Genomic DNA, 22,288 nt, shown 5'->3' on the forward strand with positions numbered 1-22,288 from the left:
GCAGGCCTTTTATTTGAAATAAATGGTGGTTTAATTGACCCTGGTAAAAATCAATCGACTGCTCTTCCCTCTACCAAGTCAAATCAAATTGTATTGGTCACGTACACATATTTAGCAGATGTTGCGGGTGTAGCGAAATGCTTGTGTTCCTTGCTCCGACAGTGCAGTAATATCTAATAGTGCAGTAGTATTCCCTGCCATGGTGTTTCAACTGTTGTGCTGTTGTTGGTGTTGTTTTCACGTTTTGTCTTAGAAAAACAGGTGCTAATACTCCATTCTGCCGCTCTCTAGACAGTAACTGGCTAAAATGTATGTCCACCACCAATATGTAACGTGAGAGAGAGAATCAAAAGTGACAGTTCCCACCTCCTACTCAGACATATTTCTGTACTGTGTGACAGTGAGAGAAACATACTTGATGAACATTGTCGTGAATACATTAGTACCAGATATTCTTTAGAACAATGTCACAGTGACGTCATAATGGTATAAGTCATTTAATAGTATAGCTCATCCACTTACTAGTGTCACCAGTGTCGTTCACCGCGGATCTTTCATTCGGGAATGGGCAATGTGCGACTGCACTGGTTAACCTCCAACAACCTGAGATGACTAGCTAGTTCTCCTTTGCAGGCGTCAGACAGTGGCAGAGAAACTGTCATGCTGGTTCTACATTGTGCTATAGTTAATAACATCATTATGAGGTTTAGATTAAATGAAGCTAGTTGAGTAGCCAGCGGTTTTGTTGTTACAAGAACAACCTGTTTCGCGTTCAAGAGCAATCGAGCAAAGGATGTCAGGAGCATATCTAAAGTAGGCTAATAGATTACACATCCGTCGATTGTGGTGGATTTTCATAGATTGTTGAAAATGGAGGTCAATGTGTGCTTTCACAAAATAATAACTCAACATTAAACACTTTAAAAAAGAATCATTGTTATTAATTGACATAAATAATAGGCCTATGAGGTGTAGCCTACCGCTTCTGTAGAAATGCAAATTAAAATACAAAAACAAGACAGAATGCATGGGCTAATTGAGTATCTGGATATTAAATGTGTTTAACCCCTAGAAAAAAATCAACGTAATGTTTGCTATAGGACTCTCACTTTGACTCTGCCACTGATTCTGTTCAGTCTCATGGATACTTCAGATGGCCTCCAGTAGCCCCAACAGCCCAACCCTGGTCCTCCAGTAACCCCAACAGTGTTTCCCAACCCTGATTGGGGATATTGGAGGACCAGGGTTGGGAAACACTGTTGGGGGTACTGGAGGACCAGGGTTGGGGATACTGGAGGACCAGGGTTGGGAAACACTGTTGGGGGTACTGGAGGACCAGGGTTGGGAAACACTGTTGGGGGTACTGGAGGAGCAGGGTTGGGAACACTGTTGGGGGTACTGGAGGACCAGGGTTGGGAAACACTGTTGGGGATACTGGAGGACCAGGGTTGGGAAACACTGTTGGGGATACTGGAGGACCAGGGTTGGGGAACACTGTTGGGGATACTGGAGGACCAGGGTTGGGGATACTGGAGGACCAGGGTTGGGGCTACTGGAGGACCAGGGTTGGGAAACACTGTTGGGGGTACTGGAGGACCAGGGTTGGGGGTACTGGAGGACCAGGGTTGGGAAACACTGCTGGGGGTACTGGAGGACCAGGGTTGGGGATACTGGAGGACCAGGGTTGGGGAACACTGTTGGGGGTACTGGAGGACCAGGGTTGGGGATACTGGAGGACCAGGGTTGGGAAACACTGTTGGGGGTACTGGAGGACCAGGGTTGGGAAACACTGCTGGGGGTACTGGAGGACCAGGGTTGGGAAACACTGCTGGGGATACTGGAGGACCAGGGTTGGGAAACACTGTTGGGGGTACTGGAGGACCAAGGTTGGGGATACTGGAGGACCAGGGTTGGGGAACACTGTTGGGGATACTGGAGGACCAGGGTTGGGGGTACTGGAGGACCAGGGTTGGGAAACACTGTTGGGGGTACTGGAGGACCAGGGTTGGGAAACCCTGTTGGGGATACTGGAGGACCAGGGTTGGGAAACACTGTCGGGGTACTGGAGGACCAGGGTTGGGAAACACTGTTGGGGGTACTGGAGGACCAGGGTTGGGAAACACTGTTGGGGATACTGGAGGACCAGGGTTGGGAAACACTGTCGGGGCTACTGGAGGACCAGATCATTTCCTGGGTGCTGCCCGCAGTACTGAGGTAAACAGAGGCTGAGGAGAGAATAGAGATGCCTGCCTGGGGTATTCTTTACACATGTTCCAGGGCTGCGTGCCCCTTTCTCTTTTCTTCTAAATTCACCAGATTCCCGGGGTTTTTTTCTAAGGCAAATCTCTGATCGGGACACAGGCAATAATTTAAAAGGAGCGAAGATCCTATCATCAGTCAATGCTGGTAAGTCGGATATCAGCTTATATTATTTTGATTAGGAAACTTTAATTGAAACAGATCAGCTTCCAACTCGCTATCTCATGTCTCTATCATAAAGATTTGTTTCTATGGCACAGAGAGTCATGGCACACACACACACACCACCCTGATTAGCTTATAACACACCACCAGCCTGATTAGCTTATAACACACCACCAGCGTGGTGCAGTCTCAATGAGAAATCAATCAAATCAAGGTCGTTGTTAATTATGCCTACAAGAAGTAAACGGTTTGGTTTTGTCGCCTATAGATTTACAACGCTCTGGTTGAATGTGAGGATTAGCGGTTTTCGGAGAATGGATGACAAAAAACATATCTGCGTTTTATGGGAGACAGACAAAAGATGCTGAGTGCATGAAAACCCGGATCCGATTTAAGAAATAGGTTGAGATAGAACGAATGCGTGCGTTTTCCTGTCCTGTGATCAAAATAACAGCTTTCTAACGCTACCCCTGCAGTTGCGGCAAAAGTTTGGCGTAATCGTTTATCATTTTGATTATCTGCAATGTTCAATGGAAGAATCTCACACGAGATCTTATACGATCCGCACTAGCAACAGCATTTGCAACGTCATAATGATCAACAAAAAGGCCGACTACAAATAGCGTCATTCATCCGTTGTACGGTTCAGCACCATGGACAGGGACAGTTCGCATTTAGATGTGTGTGTTTTTGGCGGGTATTATTGAACGCAGATGTGTAGTGACGCAGTTTTAGAATAATAAACCTTTTGATTTCGCTCACTTGAGGATTGCATGCGTTTCCGTACACCCTTATTTTTTCTAGCTATGTAAATAGAACCAGTAAACTATCCTAGGCATAGATTTAGCTTGTAAACCCGATATGCAATTCCGATAATAATTTGGCCATGGGTTCATTGCGGTCTTATTCTAGGACTGAGGATATGTGGTGGGGGATTTGATGGGCCAGCCTGAGCCATGGCTCATGGGAAGAAGCCAGAGAAGATCACCAGAATCCTGGGGCCCAGCCCTCCGTCCTGCCCTGGCCATGCTGGATTCATAGAGAAGAAGCCAGGGACTATTAGGAGAATATTGTCCGCCAGTCCTCCACCCTGCCGTGGTCCCACAGGATCCAAAGAAGAGTCTAATGAAGGACCTCATAATGAAGGACCTCAGAAAGAAAGACCACAGAGTTTGAGGAGTAAGGGCCCTCCGCTCTGCCCTGGCCCCTTATCCACAGGGGAGCCCACTGATGAAGGACCCCGGAGTCTGAGCAGCAAAGGCCCAACTGAAGGACCTCATAATGGGCCTCGGAGTCTGAAGAGTGAGGACCCTCCTCAGCACTCTCAGAGCACCAGCATTGAGGAGCTGGACAATAACAATGACGAGAGGACCCCTGGGCCTGCAGCACCTGCCCCTGACCCTGCTAGTGCAACACAGGCCCACCCAAACCAAGCCTACAGCCACCTGACTCAGGTCCAGAACTACCCTCGGCAGCCAGATGCCCAGGCCCAGGCCCGACAGCCCCAGCAGCATTGCAGAGAGAGTCCAACCAGCCCCAGCACCAGGCCCACCTCTGACTCCCCATCCAGTCAGGAGAGACATCCCAGGGCTGTTAAACTACCACCTGTCCTTACCAGTGCATGTCCTAACCAGCCGTGTCTGATTAGTCCCTCCAGTTCACCTCTTCCTGTCCCTGCTACAGCTAGTGTCTCCTCTGAGCTCTCGCTGAACCAGCCCGGTGACACCACCCTCCCTGACAGCATGGATGAGGAGGAGGAAGAGGAAGAGGAGGACAGCTGCTCAGAGTATGACAACGTGGGTTCGGACGTGGAGGGTGTGGAGCAAGACATTGATCAGGTACTACAGGTGGAAGACCAGGGTATGAAAGTGAGGTACTACAAACACTATCCTGAGCCTCAGGATGGAAGTTATCTGGAGAGTGAGGATGGAACCGACGTGGAACACCAAGACAGAACCTACATGGAATGTGAAGACAGAACTTACATAGAACACGAAGACGGAACCTACGTCGAAAGCGAGGATGGTACCTATTGCCCCAAGGATGACACCTATGTAGAAGGTCAGGATGGTACCTATGTGGAGGGTAGTGTGGAGGGGAACAGCCTGGAGGGGGATGGGAGCAGCACTGGACAATGCAAACACACCGGGTCACTGTACGGACCTGAGTCTGACGAAATGGTTATGTATAATGAAAGACTAGAGACAGATACAAATCCTTTTAGCTCTTCTGAGCATCAGTTCAGTGACAATCCATGTCATGCCTCCAAGGCTGGAGACGAGGAGGAGAAAGGGAAGGTGGAGGTGCAGGAGGAGGAGGTGGAGGGGCAGGAGGAAGTGGAGGGGCAGAAGGGGCAGGAGGAGGTGGCGGGGCAGAAGGGGGAGGAGGAGGTGGAGGGGCAGGAGGAAGTAGAGGGGCAGAAGGGGCAGGAGGAGGTGGCAGGGCAGAAGGGGGAGGAGGAGGTGGAGGGGCAGAAGGGGGAGGAGGAGGTGGAGGGGCAGAAGGGGCAGGAGGAGGTGGAGGGGCAGGAGGAAGTGGAGGGGCAGAAGGGGCAGGAGGAGGTGGAGGGGCAGAAGGGGCAGGAGGAGGTGGAGGGGCAGAAGGGGGAGGAGGAGGTGGAGGGGCAGAAGGGGCAGGAGGAGGTGGAGGGGCAGGAGGAAGTGGAGGGGCAGAAGGGGCAGGAGGAGGTGGAGGGGCAGAAGGGGGAGGAGGAGGTGGAGGGGCAGAAGGGGGAGGAGGAGGTGGAGGGGCAGAAGGGGAATGATGAGGTCGAGGGGCAGAAAGAGAAGAATTTCCCAGATGAGATGGGGGAAACAGAGGAAGAGCGGGATGTGACCACATACACAGAGGAGGATTCTGAAGAGACAGAGGACAGAGAGCAGGAGAAAACACCCAGCAGCCACCAGGAGAAATATGGGGAGAGGATGAGAGAGGGAGAGAGGGAGGGGGACAGGATGAGAGAGAGGGAGGGGGAGAGGATGAGAGAGGGAGAGAGGGAGGGGGAGAGTACGAGGGAGGGAGAGAGCGAGGAGGAGAGGATGAGGGAGGGAGAGAGAATGAGAGGGAGAAAGAGGGGTGACCGAGACAGGGAGGACGGTGAGGTCTACAGAGTGCAGGAGCAAACCTCCAACCGCCAGTGGAAGGAGGAGAGGATGAGAAAGGGAGAAAGGGAGGGGGAGAGGATGAGAGAGGGTGAGAGGGAGGGGGAGAGGATGAGAGAGGGGGAGGGGGAGAGGATGAGAGAGGGAGAGAGGGAGGGGGAGAGAATGAGAGAGGGAGAGAGGGAGGGGGAGAGGATGAGAGAGGGAGAGAGGGAGGGGGAGAGGATGAGAGAGGGAGATAGAGAAGATAATGATAGAGTGGAAGTTGAGGTCTTCTCTATAGGGAACTGTAACACCCCTGAGGACAGTAAGATCTCAGTGTGTGTCTCAGAGTCCCCACAAAGGGCCCCCTATAGGGGAAGTGGAGGGGGAAGGGATTGGACTTGTGAGGCCCCTCAAAGGGCCCATAAGGAGGTGAAGAGGCAGGGGAAGGGAGGAGGACGGGGAGGAAGGAGTGAGCGGGGAGGTGTAAGGAGTGGGAGGGAAGGAGGAAGGGTCGTGAGGGAGACTGACAGAGAGGAATACACTGGTCAGATAGTGTCTGAGATGAAGGTATACATGAGTAGCAGCAGCAGCTCAGAGACACAGGACTGCAGAGAGGCTGCCATCAGGCCCAGACCACCAAGGCCTAGGCCCAGGCCTAGATCCGGGCCCAGCACCAGCACCCCACACCCTCACCAGACACAATCCCACACTCAGCAGGCCAAGGTCCGCCCGAAACAAGCCTACCAGACCCACACCTACCTGACAGAGGTCCATACCCTCCCAAAACAGACCTACCAGACCCACACCTACCTGACAGAGGTCGATCCCCTCCCGATCCAGAACCATCAGCTACAGGCCCAGAGCGACGTCCGACAGAACCAGCAGACAAAGCACCTTCTCTGCAGTTCTGTTTCTATCAGGCCTAGACCCAGATCTAGCCTCAACACACCACACCCTCAACCCCCCCAGACCCCGGCCCAAATGCAGCACATCCAGGCCCACCAAATCCAGGCCCAGTATCGACAGGCCCCGCCGACACAGGCCCAGACGCACAAGAGACAAGCACTCACCCACCAGACACAGGCCCAGACGCACAAGAGACAAGCACCCACCCACCCGACACAGGCCCAGACGCACAAGAGACAAGCACCCACCCACCCGACACAAGCCCAGACCAAGCAGCACCACAGAGAGATTCCCGTCAGCCCCAGCCACAGCCCTAGGCCCACCTCTGACAGCCCTAGGCTCAACTCTGACAGCCCTAGGCTCAACTCTGACAGCCCTAGGCCCACCTCTGACAGCCCTAGGCCCATCTCTGACAGCCCTAGGCACACCTCTGACAGCCCTAGGCCCATCTCTGACAGCCCTAGACCCACCTCTGACAGCCCTAGGCCCACCTCTGACAGCCCTAGGCCCATCTCTGACAGCCCTAGGCCCATCTTTGACAGCCCTAGGCCCACCTCTGACAGCCCTAGGCACACCTCTGACAGCCCTAGGCCCACCTCTGACAGCCCTAGGCCCATCTCTGACAGTCCTAGGCACACCTCTGACAGCCCTAGGCTCACCTCTGACAGCTCTAGGCCCACCTCTGACAGCCCTAGGCCCATCTCTGACAGCCCTAGGCCCACCTCTGACAGCCCTAGGCCCACCTCTGACAGCCCTAGGCCCATCTCTGACAGCCCTAGGCCCATCTCTGACAGCCCTAGGCCCATCTCTGACAGCGCTAGGCCTGCCTCACCTCCCAGCCACAATGCCCAGACACAGGACCACACTCCCCACACCCAACAGACCGAGCAGCATTGCAGAGAGACCACCACCAGTTGGAGCGCCAAGCCTCCCTCTCCTCTCCTCCAGGAGAGCCACCAAGTCCAGACCCAGACCCAGAACCATCAGCCTCGCAGAGATAGCGCCACCAGCCCCAGCCCAAGGCCCACTTCTGACTCCTCATCCAGCCTGAACAAACATCCCAGGGCTGTAAAACTATCAACTCCACCAGCTTCACACCACAACACAGAGCCACAGAGGGAGTCCCCAGAGGAGAGACAGACATGGACAGAGACACACAAACAGGTAACTAACTGCCTGATGCTGCCAACTCCACAGGGTTTGTTTTGTGTTATCAGTTTACTTGACAGGGACCACGTACAACAAACATTGCACCAGATTTGACCTACATAGCTAAGTCTCATCAGCAGTTCGGTCGTGTTCCTGTCTGATGTTAGTGAGATCTCCCCTCAGTCCGTTCCAGATGTTAGTAAGATCTCCCCTCTGTCCGGTCCAGATGCCCCACAACGTCTCAGAGCAGCAGCCTGACAGGCCCCACTGTCCAGAGCCCCATGCCCTACAGGAGGACAGCAACAGCACACCTCAGCCTGAACCAACACAGAACAACGCCTCGTTCCCCAGCTTCGTGGATGGTAAATATTTTTTCTCTGTATAGTTCATTGATTCTATACCTGAGTAATGGACGTTTGATTATGATATAACCATTTCTGGATCTTTTTGGTCTCTGGTGCATATCTTGATGTTTTTATAGTGCTGCAACCAAAAGCAATGGGACAATAAAATGGTGTGAATGTGAATGTGAATCTGAATGTGAATCTGAATATGAATGTGAATCTAAATGTGAATGTGAATCTGAATGTAAATCTGAATGTGAATGTGAATATGAATGTGAATCTAAATGTGAATGTGAATCTGAATCTAAATGTGAATGTGAATTTGAATGTGAATCTGAATGTGAATGTGAATATGAATGTGAATCTAAATGTGAATCTGAATGTGAATTTGAATCTGTCTGGATCTAAATGTGAATGTGAATTTGAATGTGAATGTGAATCTGAATGTGAAGCTGAATGTGAATGTGAATGTGAATGTGAATCTGAATGTGAATCTGAATGTGAATCTGAATCTGAATGTGAATCTGAATGTGAAGCTGAATGTGAATGTGAATGTGAATCTGAATGTGAATTTGAATGTGAATCTGAATGTGAATGTGAATCTGAATCTGAATGTGAATCTGAATGTGAAGCTGAATGTGAATGTGAATGTGAATGTGAATTTGAATGTGAATCTGAATGTGAATTTGAATGTGAATCTGAATGTGAATCGGAATGTAAATTTGAATGTGAATGTGAATGTGACTGTGAATCTGTCTGGATCTGAGTCACGGGTTCTTGTCTCTAAATAAATCAACATTTCCCAGTCCCAGGTCCGTGTGAGCCCGAGGACCTGATCGATGGCATCATCTTCGCTGCTAACTACCTGGGTTCCACCCAGCTGCTGTCTGACAAGAACCCGTCTAAAGGAACACGCATGGCCCAGGCGCAGCAGGCTGTCAGCCAGGTCAAGGTGTGGTGGGTGGGTGGGTGGGTGGGTGTGGTGGGTGGGTGTGTAGGTGTGGTGGGTGTGGTGGGTGTGGTGGGTGGGTGTGGTGTGGTGGGTGGGTGTGGTGTGGTGGGTGTGGGGATGGTGGGTGTGGTGTGGTTGGTGGGTGTGGTGTGTGGGTGTGGGGTGTGGTGGGTGGGTGTGGGGTGGTGTGTGGGGATGTTGGGTGTGGTGTGTGGGCGTGGTGTGTGGGTGTGGTGGGTGGGTGTGGGGTGTGGGGTGTGGTGGGTGGGTGGGTGTGGGTGGGTGTGGTGGGTGGGTGTGGGGTGTGGTGGGTGGGTGTGGTGTGTAGGTGTGGTGTGGTGGGTGTGGTGTGGTGTGGTGGGTGTGGTGTGGTGTGTGGGGATGGTGGGTGTGGTGTGTGGGTGTGGTGGGTGGGTGTGGTGTGTGGGTGTGTGTGTGGGTGTGTGTGTGGTGTGGGTGTGGTGTGTGTGTGGGTGTGGTGTGTGGGTGTGGTGTGGTGTGTGGGTGTGTGTGGGTGTGGTGTGTGGGTGTGGTGTGTGGGTGTGGTGTGGTGTGTGGGTGTGGTGTGGTGTGTGTGTGTGGTGCGGGTGTCGTGTGTGTGTGGGTGTGGTGTGGTGTGTGGGTGTGGTGTGAGTGTGGTGTGTGGGTGTGGTGTGGTGTGGGTGTGGTGTGTGGGTGTGGTGTGGGTGTGGTGTGTGGGTGTGGTGTGTGTGTGTGTGTGGTGTGTGGGTGTGGTGTGTGGGTGTGGTGTGGTGTGTGGGTGTGGTGTGGTGTGTGTGTGGTGTGTGTGTGAGGGTGGTGTGGTGTGTGGGTGTGGTGTGTGGGTGTGGTGTGTGAGTGTAGTGTGGTGTGTGGTTGTGTGTGTGTGTGTGTGTGTGTGTGGGTGTGGGTGTGGTGTGGTGTGTGGGTGTGGTGGGTGTGGTGGGTGTGTGGGTGTGGTGTGTGGGTGTGGGGTGTGTGGGTGTGTGTGGTGTGGGTGTGGTGTGGTGGGTGTGTGGGTGTGGTGTGGTGTGGGTGTGGGTGGTGTGTGTGTGTCTGGTGTGGGTGGTGGTGTGTGTGTGTGGTGTGGGTGTGGTGTGGGTGTGGTGTGGTGTGTGTGTGGGTGGTGTGTGTGTGTGTGTGTGTGGTGTGGGTGTGGTGGGTGTGTGGGTGTGGGTGTGTGTGTGTGGTGTGGTGTGTGGGTGTGGTGTGGTGTGTGTGTGGGTGGTGTGTGTGTGTGTGGTGTGGGTGTGGTGTGTGTGTGTGGGTGTGGGTGTGTGGGTGTGTGTGGTGTGGGTGTGGTGTGGTGTGTGTGTGGGTGTGGTGTGGTGTGTGTGTGGGTGGTGTGTGTGTGTCTGGTGTGGGTGGTGGTGTGTGTGTGTGGTGTGGGTGTGGTGTGGGTGTGGTGTGGTGTGTGTGTGGGTGGTGTGTGTGTGTGTGTGTGTGGTGTGGGTGTGGTGGGTGTGTGGGTGTGGTGTGTGTGTGGGTGGTGTGTGTGTGTGTGTGGTGTGGGTGTGGTGGGTGTGTGGGTGTGGGTGTGTGTGTGTGTGTGTGTGTGTTTTTTTTTTTACGCATCTGATGTCTTGATCTCTGGATGTCAGTTGGTCTGTTCATCAATGGTCTTCTGTTATTCCTAATAATAAGGAAATGTACCTTGGGAGTGCCCTTTTTAACCACACGATGGCGATCTCTCATTCCTTTTGACCGTGGTGGTTTGACCACAGAGCCAAGATGGAGACTCTCAGACGGTGACAGAAGTGGACCTCTTCATCTCCACCAAGGCAGTCAAAGTGGTGAACGCCGACCCACAGGTGTGTGACTGTGAGCTCTGAGTTAATAAAAAAACACTGCGTATTTCTTCTCTGTAACACCAAGTCCGGGTCCAATCACACTTGTAGACAATGCATCTTTTAAAAGCAATATTCACACGTCGTGCGAAAATCACATACACAGTAAATCGTAAATGTTGGCTCAATCGGAAATTAACTTTAGATGTCAAGCGACCTATAATGTGGATCTAACGCGGATCGGATTGAATCCCCGCCTTGGATTAGTCCGTGTCCGGGAAACCTGCCCAAAGCTTCATTTGATTCTGTTTCATAAAATTCATCTGACGCGCTGCTGTATCTTTAGGGGGCTGTTGAGGACCGTCCACTCCACACAGAGTTATTACCACAGCAGCTATATATATTATTTATCCCCCCCCAGGAGACGCTGATGGACATTTATTACCACAGCAGCTATATCTATTATTTATCCCCCCCCCCCAGGAGACGCTGATGGACATTTATTACCACAGCAGCTATATCTATTATTTATCCCCCCCCCCCAGGAGACGCTGATGGACAGTTATTACCACAGCAGCTATATATATTATTTATCCCCCCCCCCCCCCAGGAGACGCTGATGGACAGTTATTACCACAGCAGCTATATCTATTATTTATCCCCCCCCCCCAGGAGACGCTGATGGACAGTTATTACCACAGCAGCTATATATATTATTTATCCCCCCCCCCCCCAGGAGACGCTGATGGACAGTTATTACCACAGCAGCTATATATATTATTTATCCCCCCCCCCCAGGAGACGCTGATGGACAGTTATTACCACAGCAGCTATATATATTATTTATCCCCCCCCCCCAGGAGACGCTGATGGACAGTTATTACCACAGCAGCTATATATATTATTTATCCCCCCCCCCCCCCAGGAGACGCTGATGGACAGTTATTACCACAGCAGCTATATATATTATTTATCCCCCCCCCCCAGGAGACGCTGATGGACAGTTATTACCACAGCAGCTATATATATTATTTATCCCCCCCCCCCCAGGAGACGCTGATGGACAGTTATTACCACAGCAGCTATATATATTATTTATCCCCCCCCCAGGAGACGCTGATGGACAGTTATTACCACAGCAGCTATATATATTATTTATCCCCCCCCCCCCCCCCCCCAGGAGACGCTGATGGACAGTTATTACCACAGCAGCTATATATATTATTTATCTCCCCCAGGAGACGCTGATGGACAGTTATTACCACAGCAGCTATATATATTATTTATCCCCCCCCCCCCAGGAGACGCTGATGGACAGTTATTACCACAGCAGCTATATATATTGTTTATCCCCCCCCCCAGGAGACGCTGATGGACAGTTATTACCACAGCAGCTATATATATTATTTATCCCCCCCCCAGGAGACGCTGATGGACAGTTATTACCACAGCAGCTATATATATTATTTATCCCCCCCAGGAGACGCTGATGGACAGTTATTACCACAGCAGCTATATATATTATTTATCCCCCCAGGAGACGCTGATGGACAGCTATTACCACAGCAGCTATATATATTATTTATCCCCCCCCCCCCCAGGAGACGCTGATGGACAGTTATTACCACAGCAGCTATATATATTATTTATCCCCCCCCCCCCAGGAGACGCTGATGGACAGTTATTACCACAGCAGCTATATATATTATTTATCCCCCCCCCCCAGGAGACGCTGATGGACAGTTATTACCACAGCAGCTATATATATTATTTATCCCCCCCCCCAGGAGACGCTGATGGACAGTTATTACCACAGCAGCTATATATATTATTTATCCCCCCCCCAGGAGACGCTGATGGACAGTTATTACCACAGCAGCTATATATATTATTTATCCCCCCAGGAGATGCTGATGGACAGTTATTACCACAGCAGCTATATATATTATTTATCCCCCCCCCCCCAGGAGACGCTGATGGACAGTTATTACCACAGCAGCTATATATATTATTTATCCCCCCCCAGGAGACGCTGATGGACAGTTATTACCACAGCAGCTATATATATTATTTATCCCCCCCCCCAGGAGACGCTGATGGACAGTTATTACCACAGCAGCTATATATATTATTTATCCCCCCCCCCCAGGAGACGCTGATGGACAGTTATTACCACAGCAGCTATATATATTATTTATCCCCCCCCAGGAGACGCTGATGGACAGTTATTACCACAGCAGCTATATATATTATTTATCCCCCCCCCAGGAGACGCTGATGGACAGTTATTACCACAGCAGCTATATATATTATTTATCCCCCCCAGGAGACGCTGATGGACAGTGCGTTGCGTTCCATATCCTACATCGCAGACATCGGGAGCATCGTGGTTCTGATGGCTCGTACCCGTATGGCAGGAACATCCTCGCAGGAAGCTGATCTCTCCTCCTCAGAGGGACAGAGACGGTACAGAATGATCTGCTATGTCTTTGAGTCAGAGGACGTGAGTACTACTGTATTCTGTTTTTGTTCTATTCTATTGTATTCTGATCTGTTCTGTTTTTCTGTTTTCCCCCCACGCTCTCCCCTTGTATACTGCTGAATATTATTCATTTATTGGGGATTTTGGTGTCTGATTATTGATTATTGATTATTGATTATTGATTACAGCAGTGTTCGCAGAAGAAGGTTTGTTGCTAAATTTAAAACACACAATTTTTGATTAAGCAATTGCTACACACTATCTACAGTACAATACTACTGAACATCATTTTAAAGCATTGAAAATGATTATTGCTTGTACAGAGGCCTACTTTATTCATCTCTAATTTTGGCTTTCCTATAACACCAGTTATATACTACATGACCAAAAGTATGTGGACACCTGCTCGTCGAACATCTCATTCTGAAATCATAGGCATTAATATGGAGTTGGTTCCCCCCTTTGCTGCTATAACAGCCTCCACTCTTCTGGGAAGGCTTTCCACTAGATGTTGGAACATTGCTGTGGGGGACTTGCTTCCATTCAGCCACAAGAGTATTAGTGAGTTCAGGCACTGATGTTGGGCGATTAGGCCTGGCTCGCAGTCGGCGTTCCAATTCATCCCAAAGGTGTTTGGTGAGTTTGAGGTCAGGGCCTTGTACATGCCAGTCAAGTTCTTCCACACTGATCTCAACAAACCATTTCTGTATGGACCTCTATTTGTGCAAGGGGGGCATTGTCATGCTGAAATAGGAAAGGGCCTTCCCCAAACTGTTTCCACAAAGTTAGAAGCACAGAATCGTCTAGAATGTCATTGTATGCTGTAGTGTTAAGATTTCCCTTCACTGGAACTAAGGGGCCCGAACCATGAAAAACAGCCCTAGACCATTGTTCCTCCTCCACCAAACGTGTTGGCACTATGCATTGGGGCAGGTAGCGTTCTCCTGGCATCCGCCAAACCCCGATTAGTCCGTCAGACTGCCAGATGGTGACGTGTGATTCACTCCAGAGAACGCGTTTCCACTGCTCCAGTGTCCAATGGCGGCCAGCTTCACACCACTCCAGCCGACGCTTGGCATTGCACATGGTGATCATAGGCTTGTGTGTGGTTACCAAGGAAACCCATTTCATGAAGCTCCTAACGAACAGTTATTGTGCTGACGTTGCTTCCAGAGGCAGTTTGGAACTCGGTAGTGAGGGTTGTAACCAAGGAGAGGCGATTTCTACACGCTACGTGCTTCAGCACTCGGTGGTCCCGTTCTGTGAGCTTGTGTGGCCTACCACTTCGCAGCTGAGCCGTTGTTGCTCCTAGACTTTTCCACTTCACAATAACAGCACTTACAGTTAACCCGGGGCAGCTCTAGCAGGGCAGAAATTTGATGAACTGACTTGTTGGAAAGGTTGGCATCCCATGACGGTGGTGCCATGTTGAAAGTCACTGAGCTCTTCAGTAAGACCAGTCTACTGCCAATGTTTGTCTATGCAGATTGCATGGCTGTGTGCTCGATTTTATACACCTGTCAGCAACGGGTGTGGCTGAAATAGCCTAATCCACTAATTTGAAGGGGTGTCCACATACTTTTGAATATATAGTGTATCTTCATTCATCATTTCAGTTGGTCCTTAACCCGTGCTCTCTCCCACCTCTGTATTGTTGTCAACTTGAATAGCTTGTCACTTCCGTTGAGTAGTTTCTCCCTCTCTCCTCTCCCCTCCACTCCCCCCTCCCTCTCTCTCCTCCCCTCTCCCTCTCCCTCTCTCTCTTCTCCTTCGCCCTCTCCCTCTCCCTCTCTCTCCTCCTCTCCCTCTACTGCCCTCCCCTTTCCTCTCCCCCCTCCCTCTCTCTCCTCCCCTCCCCCTCTCCCCTCTCCCTCTCTCTCCTCCTCTCCCTCTACCCCCCTCTCCTCTCCCCTCCCTCGCCCTCTCTCTCCTCCTCTCCCTTGCCCTCTCCCTCTACTGCCCTCCCATTTCCTCTCCCTCTCTCTCCTCCCCTCCCCCTCTTCCCTCTCCTCTCCCTCTCTCTCCTCCCCTCCCCCCTCCCCTCTCCCTCTCTCTCCTCCCCTCTCCCTCTCTCTCTTCTCCTTCGCCCTCTCCCTCTCCCTCTCCCTCCTCCTCTCCCTTGCCCTCTCCCTCTACTGCCCTCCCATTTCCTCTCCCTCTCCCTCTCTCTCCTCCCCTCCTCCTCTCTCTCCTCCTCTCCCTCTACCTCGCTCTCCTCTCCCCTCCCTCGCCCTCTCTCTCCTCCTCTCCCTTGCCCTCTCCCTCTACTGCCCTCCCATTTCCTCTCCCTCTCCCTCTCTCTCCTCCCCTCCCCCCTCCCCTCTCCCTCTCTCTCCTCCCCTCTCCCTCTCTATCTTCTCCTTCTCCCTCTCCCTCTCCCTCCTCCTCTCCCTTGCCCTCTCCCTCTACTGCCCTCCCATTTCCTCTCCCTCTCTCTCCTCCCCTCCCCCTCTCCCCTCGCCTCTCTCTCCTCCTCTCCCTCTACCTCGCTCTCCTCTCCCCTCCCTCGCCCTCTCTCTCCTCCTCTCCCTTGCCCTCTCCCTCTACTGCCCTCCCATTTCCTCTCCCTCTCTCCTCCCCTCCCCCTCTCCCCTCTCCCTCTCTCGCCTCATCTCCCTCTCTCTCGCCCTCCCCTCTCCCTCTCTCTCCCCCTCTCCCTCTCTCTCTTCCTCTCCCCCTCCCCTCTCCCCCTATCTCCTCCCCTCCCCTCTCCCCTCTCCCTTTCCCTCTCCCCTCTCCCCTCTCCCTTTCCCTCTCTCCTCATCTCCCTCTCTCTCGCCCTCCCCTCTCCCTCTCCCTCTCCCTCTCCCTCTCCCTCTCCCTCTCCCTCTCCCTCTCCCTCTCCCTCTCCCTCTCCTCCCCAGGCCCAGCTCATTGCCCAGTCCATCGGACAGGCGTTCAGCGTTGCCTACAGGGAGTTCCTCCGAGCCAATGGGATCAACCCTAAGGACCTGAGTCAGAAACAATACAGTGACATCATCAATTCCCAGGAGATGTACAATGACGACCTGGTCCATTTCTCAAACTCTGACAACTGTAAAGAGGTGTGTGTGTGTGTGTGTGTGTGTGTGTGTGTGTGTGTGTGTGTGTGTGTGTGTGTGTTTGTGTGTGTGTGTGTGTGTGTGTGTGTGTGTGTGTGTGTGTGTGTGCCTATGTGCGTGCATGAAATACTGATAGACAAGTGTAAAGAGGTGTGACGGCTTACTGTAGTGATTGTTGACCGTGACTCATGACTCTAGATACACTCCGTCAACGCAGTATAGATAGCAGATTACAGTAGAGTAGATATTGAGGCTCTTGGCTCATGCAGTAGCTAGACAGCGCAAAGATGTTTACCAAAGTTCAGGATCAATCTTACCCATTCGGTAAGCTAATCAAATTACACTGAATAGTACAAGTCATTTTTATGATTTTTATTACCAACTACAATCCAGTTTATAAGATATAGTAATAACTACTACTTAAAGATATATATATATAAATATCTGTCTCTCTGTGTGTGTTTGTGTGTCTCCCAGCTGGAGTTGGAGAAGCAGAAGGGAGAGAGCCTAGGTGTGGTGATAGTGGAGTCTGGCTGGGGCTCCATCCTGCCAACAGTTATCCTAGCTAACATGTTAAACAGCGGCCCGGCTGCCCGCTCTGGGAAACTCAGCGTCGGGGACCAGATCATGTCCATTAACAACACCAGCCTGGTGGGCCTGCCGTTAGCTACCTGCCAGGGCATCATCAAGGTCTGGAGCATACAGTCGACTCAGGAAGCATCTATGTTATTCAACAGCTGCTCTTTTATCAGTCACGAAGGAAAGGAGATGGGGAGTAGAGGAAAGGAAGATATTCTAGTGTTGAGATTGAGACACAGCCATTCTAGGAAGCCATTCTAGTGTTGAGATTGAGACACAGCCATTCTAGTGTTGAGATTGAGACACAGCCATTCTAGGAAGCCATTCTAGTGTTGAGATTGAGACACAGCCATTCTAGGAAGCCATTCTAGTGTTGAGATTGAGACACAGCCATTCTAGGAAGCCATTCTAGTGATGAGATTGAGACACAGCCATTCTAGGAAGCCATTCTAGTGATGAGATTGAGACACAGCCATTCTAGGAAGCCATTCTAGTGATGAGATTGAGACACAGCCATTCTAGGAAGCCATTCTAGTGTTGAGATTGAGACACAGCCATTCTAGGAAGCCATTCTAGTGTTGAGATTGAGACACAGCCATTCTAGGAAGCCATTCTAGTGTTGAGATTGAGACACAGCCATTCTAGGAAGACATTCTAGTGTTGAGATTGAGACACAGCCATTCTAGGAAGCCATTCTAGTGTTAAGACAGGTGTCATTTATCGTGTTCCGGTTGTCCTGCCAGGGTCTGAAGAGCCAGGTGCAGGTGAAGCTGAGCATCGTAAGTTGTCCTCCTGTCACCACCGTCCTCATCAAGAGACCTGACCTCAAGTTCCAGCTGGGCTTCAGTGTTCAGAACGGCATCGTGAGTAGGATTATGATACCGTTATAATGCATTATAAGACTTGTCATAACCATGTATAACCTCTCTCATAATGATCCTGATAACAGCCATTTGGATTCAGAGATTTGTTTTCTTTCTCTCTCCTCAGATCTGCAGTCTGATGCGTGGAGGTATCGCGGAGCGAGGAGGGGTGCGAGTCGGCCACAGGATCATTGAGATCAATGGGCAGAGTGTGGTTGCCATGCCACATGAGAAGATAGTCCAGACCTTGTCTGTATCAGTGGGAGAGGTGAGCATCAGATTCCAATGACAGTTAGGTAACTGCCAACTTTATACACGTTCAAGTTATATCCTATCAGAGCCCGAAACAGACAGATCAGAAGATTTTATACAAATACAAATGTGTGTTCACAATGAGCACTGATATGTCCTCTTCTCTCCTCCTCTCCTCCCCTACCTCTGCCCCTCATCCTCCTCCTCCCTCTCCTCCTCCTCTCCTCCCCTACCTCTGCCCCTCATCCTCCTCCTTCCTCTCCTCCTCCTCCTCCTCTTCTACCTCACCTGTGTCCCCTTCTCCTCCTCTCCTACCTCTCCTCCCTCTCCTCCTCCTCCTCCTCCTCCTCTCCTACCTCTCCTATGTCCCCTCCTCCTTCTCATCCTCCCCCTTCTCTCCTCCTCCTCCTCCTCCCCATCTTCATCCTCGCCTAACTGTCCTCCTCTTCCTCTCCCACCTCTCATCCTTCTCCCTTTCTCCTCCTCCTCCTCCTCCTCTCCTCCCTGTTCTGCTCCTCTTCCTCCTCTCCTCTTCCTCCTCTCCTCTCTGTCAGATCAACATGAAGACCATGCCTGCAGTGATGTTCAGACTGTTAACAGGGCAGGAGATTCCCGTCTACATTTAGTCTCTCCACGTCAGAGTTCTAAATTGCACCCTATTCCCTATGTAGTGCACTACTTTAGACTAGGACCAATAGGGTTCTGGTCAAAAGTAGTGCCCAATGTAGGGAATAGGGTGCAACTTGGTACGCAACCCTTATCTGCATCTCTTTCTGTGTACTCGCTCACTGCTTCTGCATGTCTAGGAGAAGTTGAACAGACGGGGTGGTTGACAGGCAGTGGAGCCATTAAAATGAGCCCGTCCTCTGATTTACAGTGACACCAGCCTCCACTGGTGCCAGGGTGATACATTAGCAGCGTGTATTTTTCTATCACATTAATTTCCTGTTACTCTACTGACAGGGATTACCCATTCTCAACGTCAGGCTTCCTCTCCAGTTCATTGAAGAGCTACGCAGTCATAATGGGTTGAAATGTACATAACATAAGCTGTCCGTGGTGTGTGTGTGTGTGTGTGTGTGTGTGTGTGTGTGTGTGTGTGTGTGTGTGTGTGTGTGTGTGTGTGTGTGTGTGTGTGTGTGTGTGTGTGTGTGTGTGTGTGTGTGTGTGTGTGTGTGTGTGTGTGTTATGTGTGTGTGTGTGTGTTATGTGTGTGCGTGTGTGTATGTGTGTACTGTACATGCAAGGTCTTTATCGTTTTCTTATGACGAGAGATTACAAAACACAGCACATTTTATTTTCAATGTATTCCTTCTTCTTCTTTTTTTATAACATGCAAGGCTATGAGCTGTAGTTGTCCTGTAAATACTTTGTTTTACAGGAGGACTGCTGAAACTGTAACTTGGGTCTGTCATTATTGTTCATTATAAACTGGATGGTTTGAGACCTGAATGCTGATTGGCTGACAGCCGTGGTATATCAGACCGTATACCACGGGTATAACATCTTAACCAATACAGCATAGGACAAGGCTATTCTTTAATAGCAAGGGGTGTTGTAGCCTGGTCTGTCGTTGGAGCGCCTCTCTGGCCAATGCATGACCACTACCTTAAGAGTTGGCAAGACAGCACAAACAGATCTGGAACCAGGCTAGGGGGTATTGAGTTACAGTCTATTCCCTATATAGTACTCTACTGTTGACCAAAACCCATATGGCTCTGGTCTAAAGTAGTGCACTATATAGGGAATAGGGATCTATAGGGCTCTGGTCTAAAGTAGTGCACTATATAGGGAATAGGGTTCTATAGGGCTCTGATCGAATGTAGTGCACTATATAGGGAATAGGGTGCCATTTGGTACACATACAGTTGAAGTCGCAAGTTTACATACACCTTAGCCTAATCCATTTAAACTCAGTTTTTCACAATTCCTGACATTTAATCCTAGTAAAAATTCTCTGTCTTAGGTCAGTTAGGATCACCACTTTATTTTAAGAATGTGAAATGTCAGAATAATAGTAGAGAGAATGATTTATTTCAGTTTTTATTTATTTCGTCACATTCCCAGTGGGTCAGAAGTTTACATACACTCAATTAGTATTTGGTAGCATTGCCTTTAAATTGTTTAACTTGGGTCAAACGTTTCGGGTAGCCTTCCACAAGTTTCCCACAATAAGTTGGGTGAATGTTGGCCCATTCCTCCTGACAGTGCTGGTGTTACTGAATCAGGTTTGCAGGCCTCCTTGCTCGCACACGCTTTTTCAGTTCTGCTCACAAATTTTCTATGGGATTGAGGTCAGGGCTTTGTGATGGCCACTCCAATACCTTGACTTCGTTGTCCTTAAGCCATTTTGCAACAACTTTGGAAGTATGCTTGGGGTCATTGTCCATTTGGAAGACCCATTTACGACCAAGCTTTAACTTCCTGACTGATGTCTTGAGATGTTGCTTCAATATATCCACATCATTTTCCAACCTCATGATGCGATTTATTTTGTGAAGTGCACCAGTCCCTCCTGCAGCAAAGCACCCCCAAACATAACGATGGTCATTATGGCCAAACAGTTCTATTTTTGTTTCATCAGACCAGAGGACATTTCTCCAAAAAGTACAATCTTTGTCCCCATGTGCAGTTGCAAACCATAGTCTAGCTTTTTTATGGTGGTTTTGGAGCAGTGGCTTCTTCCTTGCTGAGAAGCCTTTCAGGTTATGTCAATATAGGACTCGTTTTACTGTGGATAGAGATACTTTTGTACCGGTTTCCTCAAGCATCTTCACAGGTCCTTTGCTGTTGTTCTGGGGTTGATTTGAACTTTTTGCACCAAAGTATGTTCATCTCTAGGAGACAGAACGCGTCTCCTTCCTGAGCGGTATGACGGCTGCATGGTCCCATGGTGTTTATACTCGCGTACTATTGTTTGTACAGATGAACATGGTACCTTCAGGAATTTGGAAATTGCTCCCAAGGATGAACCAGACTTGCGGAGGTCTACAATTTATTTTCTGAGGTCTTGGCTGATTTCTTTTGATTTTCCCATGATGTCAAGCAAAGAGGCACTGAGTTTGAAGGTAGGCCTTGAAATACATCCACAGGTACACCTCCAATTGACTCAAATGATGTCAATGAGCCTATCAGAAGCTTCTAAAGCCATTATGTAATTTTCTGGAATTTTCCAAGCTGTTTTAAAGGCACAGTCAACTTAGTGTATGTAAACTTCTAACCCACTGGAATTGTGATACAGTGAATTATAAGTGAAATAATCTGTCTGTAAACAATTGTTGGAAAAATTACTTGTGTCATGCACAAAGTAGATGTCCTAACCAACTTGCCAACACTATAGTTTGTTAACAAGAAATTTGTGGAGTGGTTGAAAAACGAGTTTTAATGACTCCAACCTAAGTGTATATAAACCTCCGACTTCAACTGTATCTGTTGAAGCAGTCCTTGCCCCTATATTGCCTCGGGGATATCAAAGGGGTGAATATAATATTACGGTAATGGTATATAATATTACGGTAATGGTATATATTATTATGGTAATGGTATATAATGTTACGGTAATAGTGTATAATATTACGGTAATGGTATATAATATTACGGTAATGGTATATAATATTACGGTAATGGTATATATTATGGTAATGGTATATAATGTTACGGTAATAGTGTATAATATTACGGTAATGGTATATATTATTATGGTAATGGTATATAATGTTACGGTAATAGTGTATAATATTACGGTAATGGTATATAATATTACGGTAATGGTATATAATATTACGGTAATGGTATATAATATTACGGTAATGGTATATAATGTTACGGTAATAGTATATACTATTACGGTAATGGTATATATTATTATGGTAATGGTATATATTGTTACGGTAATAGTGTATAATATTACGGTAATGGTATATAATATTACGGTAATAGTATATAATATTACGGTGATGGTATATATTATTATGGTAATGGTATATAATGTTACGGTAATAGTGTATAATATTACGGTAATGGTATATAATATTACGGTAATGATGAAGGCCAAAGATATTACTGAAACGTGGGTTCTTCTTACACATATATTTAGGGGACTGATTACCTTAAACATGAGGCCTGCCGTCCCAAACCGAGCCCTATTCCTTTTTACAGTGCACTACTTTTTAACCAGGGGCCAACAGTGCTCTGGTCAAAAGAAATGGACTATAAAGGGAGTAGGGTGCCATTTGTGAGGCAGACCAAGTACAACGAGAATGTATTAACTTGTATATTAGTGTACGAATGTATTGTGAGATGTTGAGAATACACTGTGATCGATGAAACTGGTGACAAGGCTAATTATTGTTTTCCAAAATGTGTTTTAAATAAAATTACATTTATTACATGCAATGATGAAAATGAAAGTAAAATACGTTTAAAAAAAAAAAATCACATATTG

The 22,288-nt window shown here is 49.2% G+C and overlaps 2 protein-coding genes across 2 annotated transcripts; both read left to right on the forward strand.

Moving 5' to 3' along the window:
• Positions 1-2,130: 2,130 nt before the first annotated feature.
• LOC129862936 (proline-, glutamic acid- and leucine-rich protein 1-like) lies at positions 2,131-5,352 on the forward strand. The gene is made up of 3 exons (XM_055935040.1): positions 2,131-2,406; positions 3,337-4,886; positions 5,272-5,352. Exons 2-3 carry the CDS (start codon positions 3,381-3,383, stop codon positions 5,350-5,352), a joined length of 1,587 nt encoding a protein of 528 aa, XP_055791015.1. The 5' UTR covers positions 2,131-2,406; positions 3,337-3,380.
• Positions 5,353-5,729: 377 nt separating this feature from the next.
• LOC129861936 (amyloid-beta A4 precursor protein-binding family A member 2-like) lies at positions 5,730-22,239 on the forward strand. The gene is made up of 10 exons (XM_055933148.1): positions 5,730-7,580; positions 7,792-7,927; positions 8,716-8,861; positions 10,565-10,651; positions 12,954-13,130; positions 15,974-16,153; positions 16,628-16,840; positions 17,473-17,592; positions 17,720-17,860; positions 18,399-22,239. Exons 1-10 carry the CDS (start codon positions 5,751-5,753, stop codon positions 18,468-18,470), a joined length of 3,102 nt encoding a protein of 1,033 aa, XP_055789123.1. The 5' UTR covers positions 5,730-5,750; the 3' UTR covers positions 18,471-22,239.
• Positions 22,240-22,288: the final 49 nt, after the last annotated feature.

This window comes from Salvelinus fontinalis, chromosome 9 (genome assembly GCF_029448725.1).
Source record: "Salvelinus fontinalis isolate EN_2023a chromosome 9, ASM2944872v1, whole genome shotgun sequence".
Lineage (NCBI taxonomy): Eukaryota > Metazoa > Chordata > Actinopteri > Salmoniformes > Salmonidae > Salvelinus > Salvelinus fontinalis.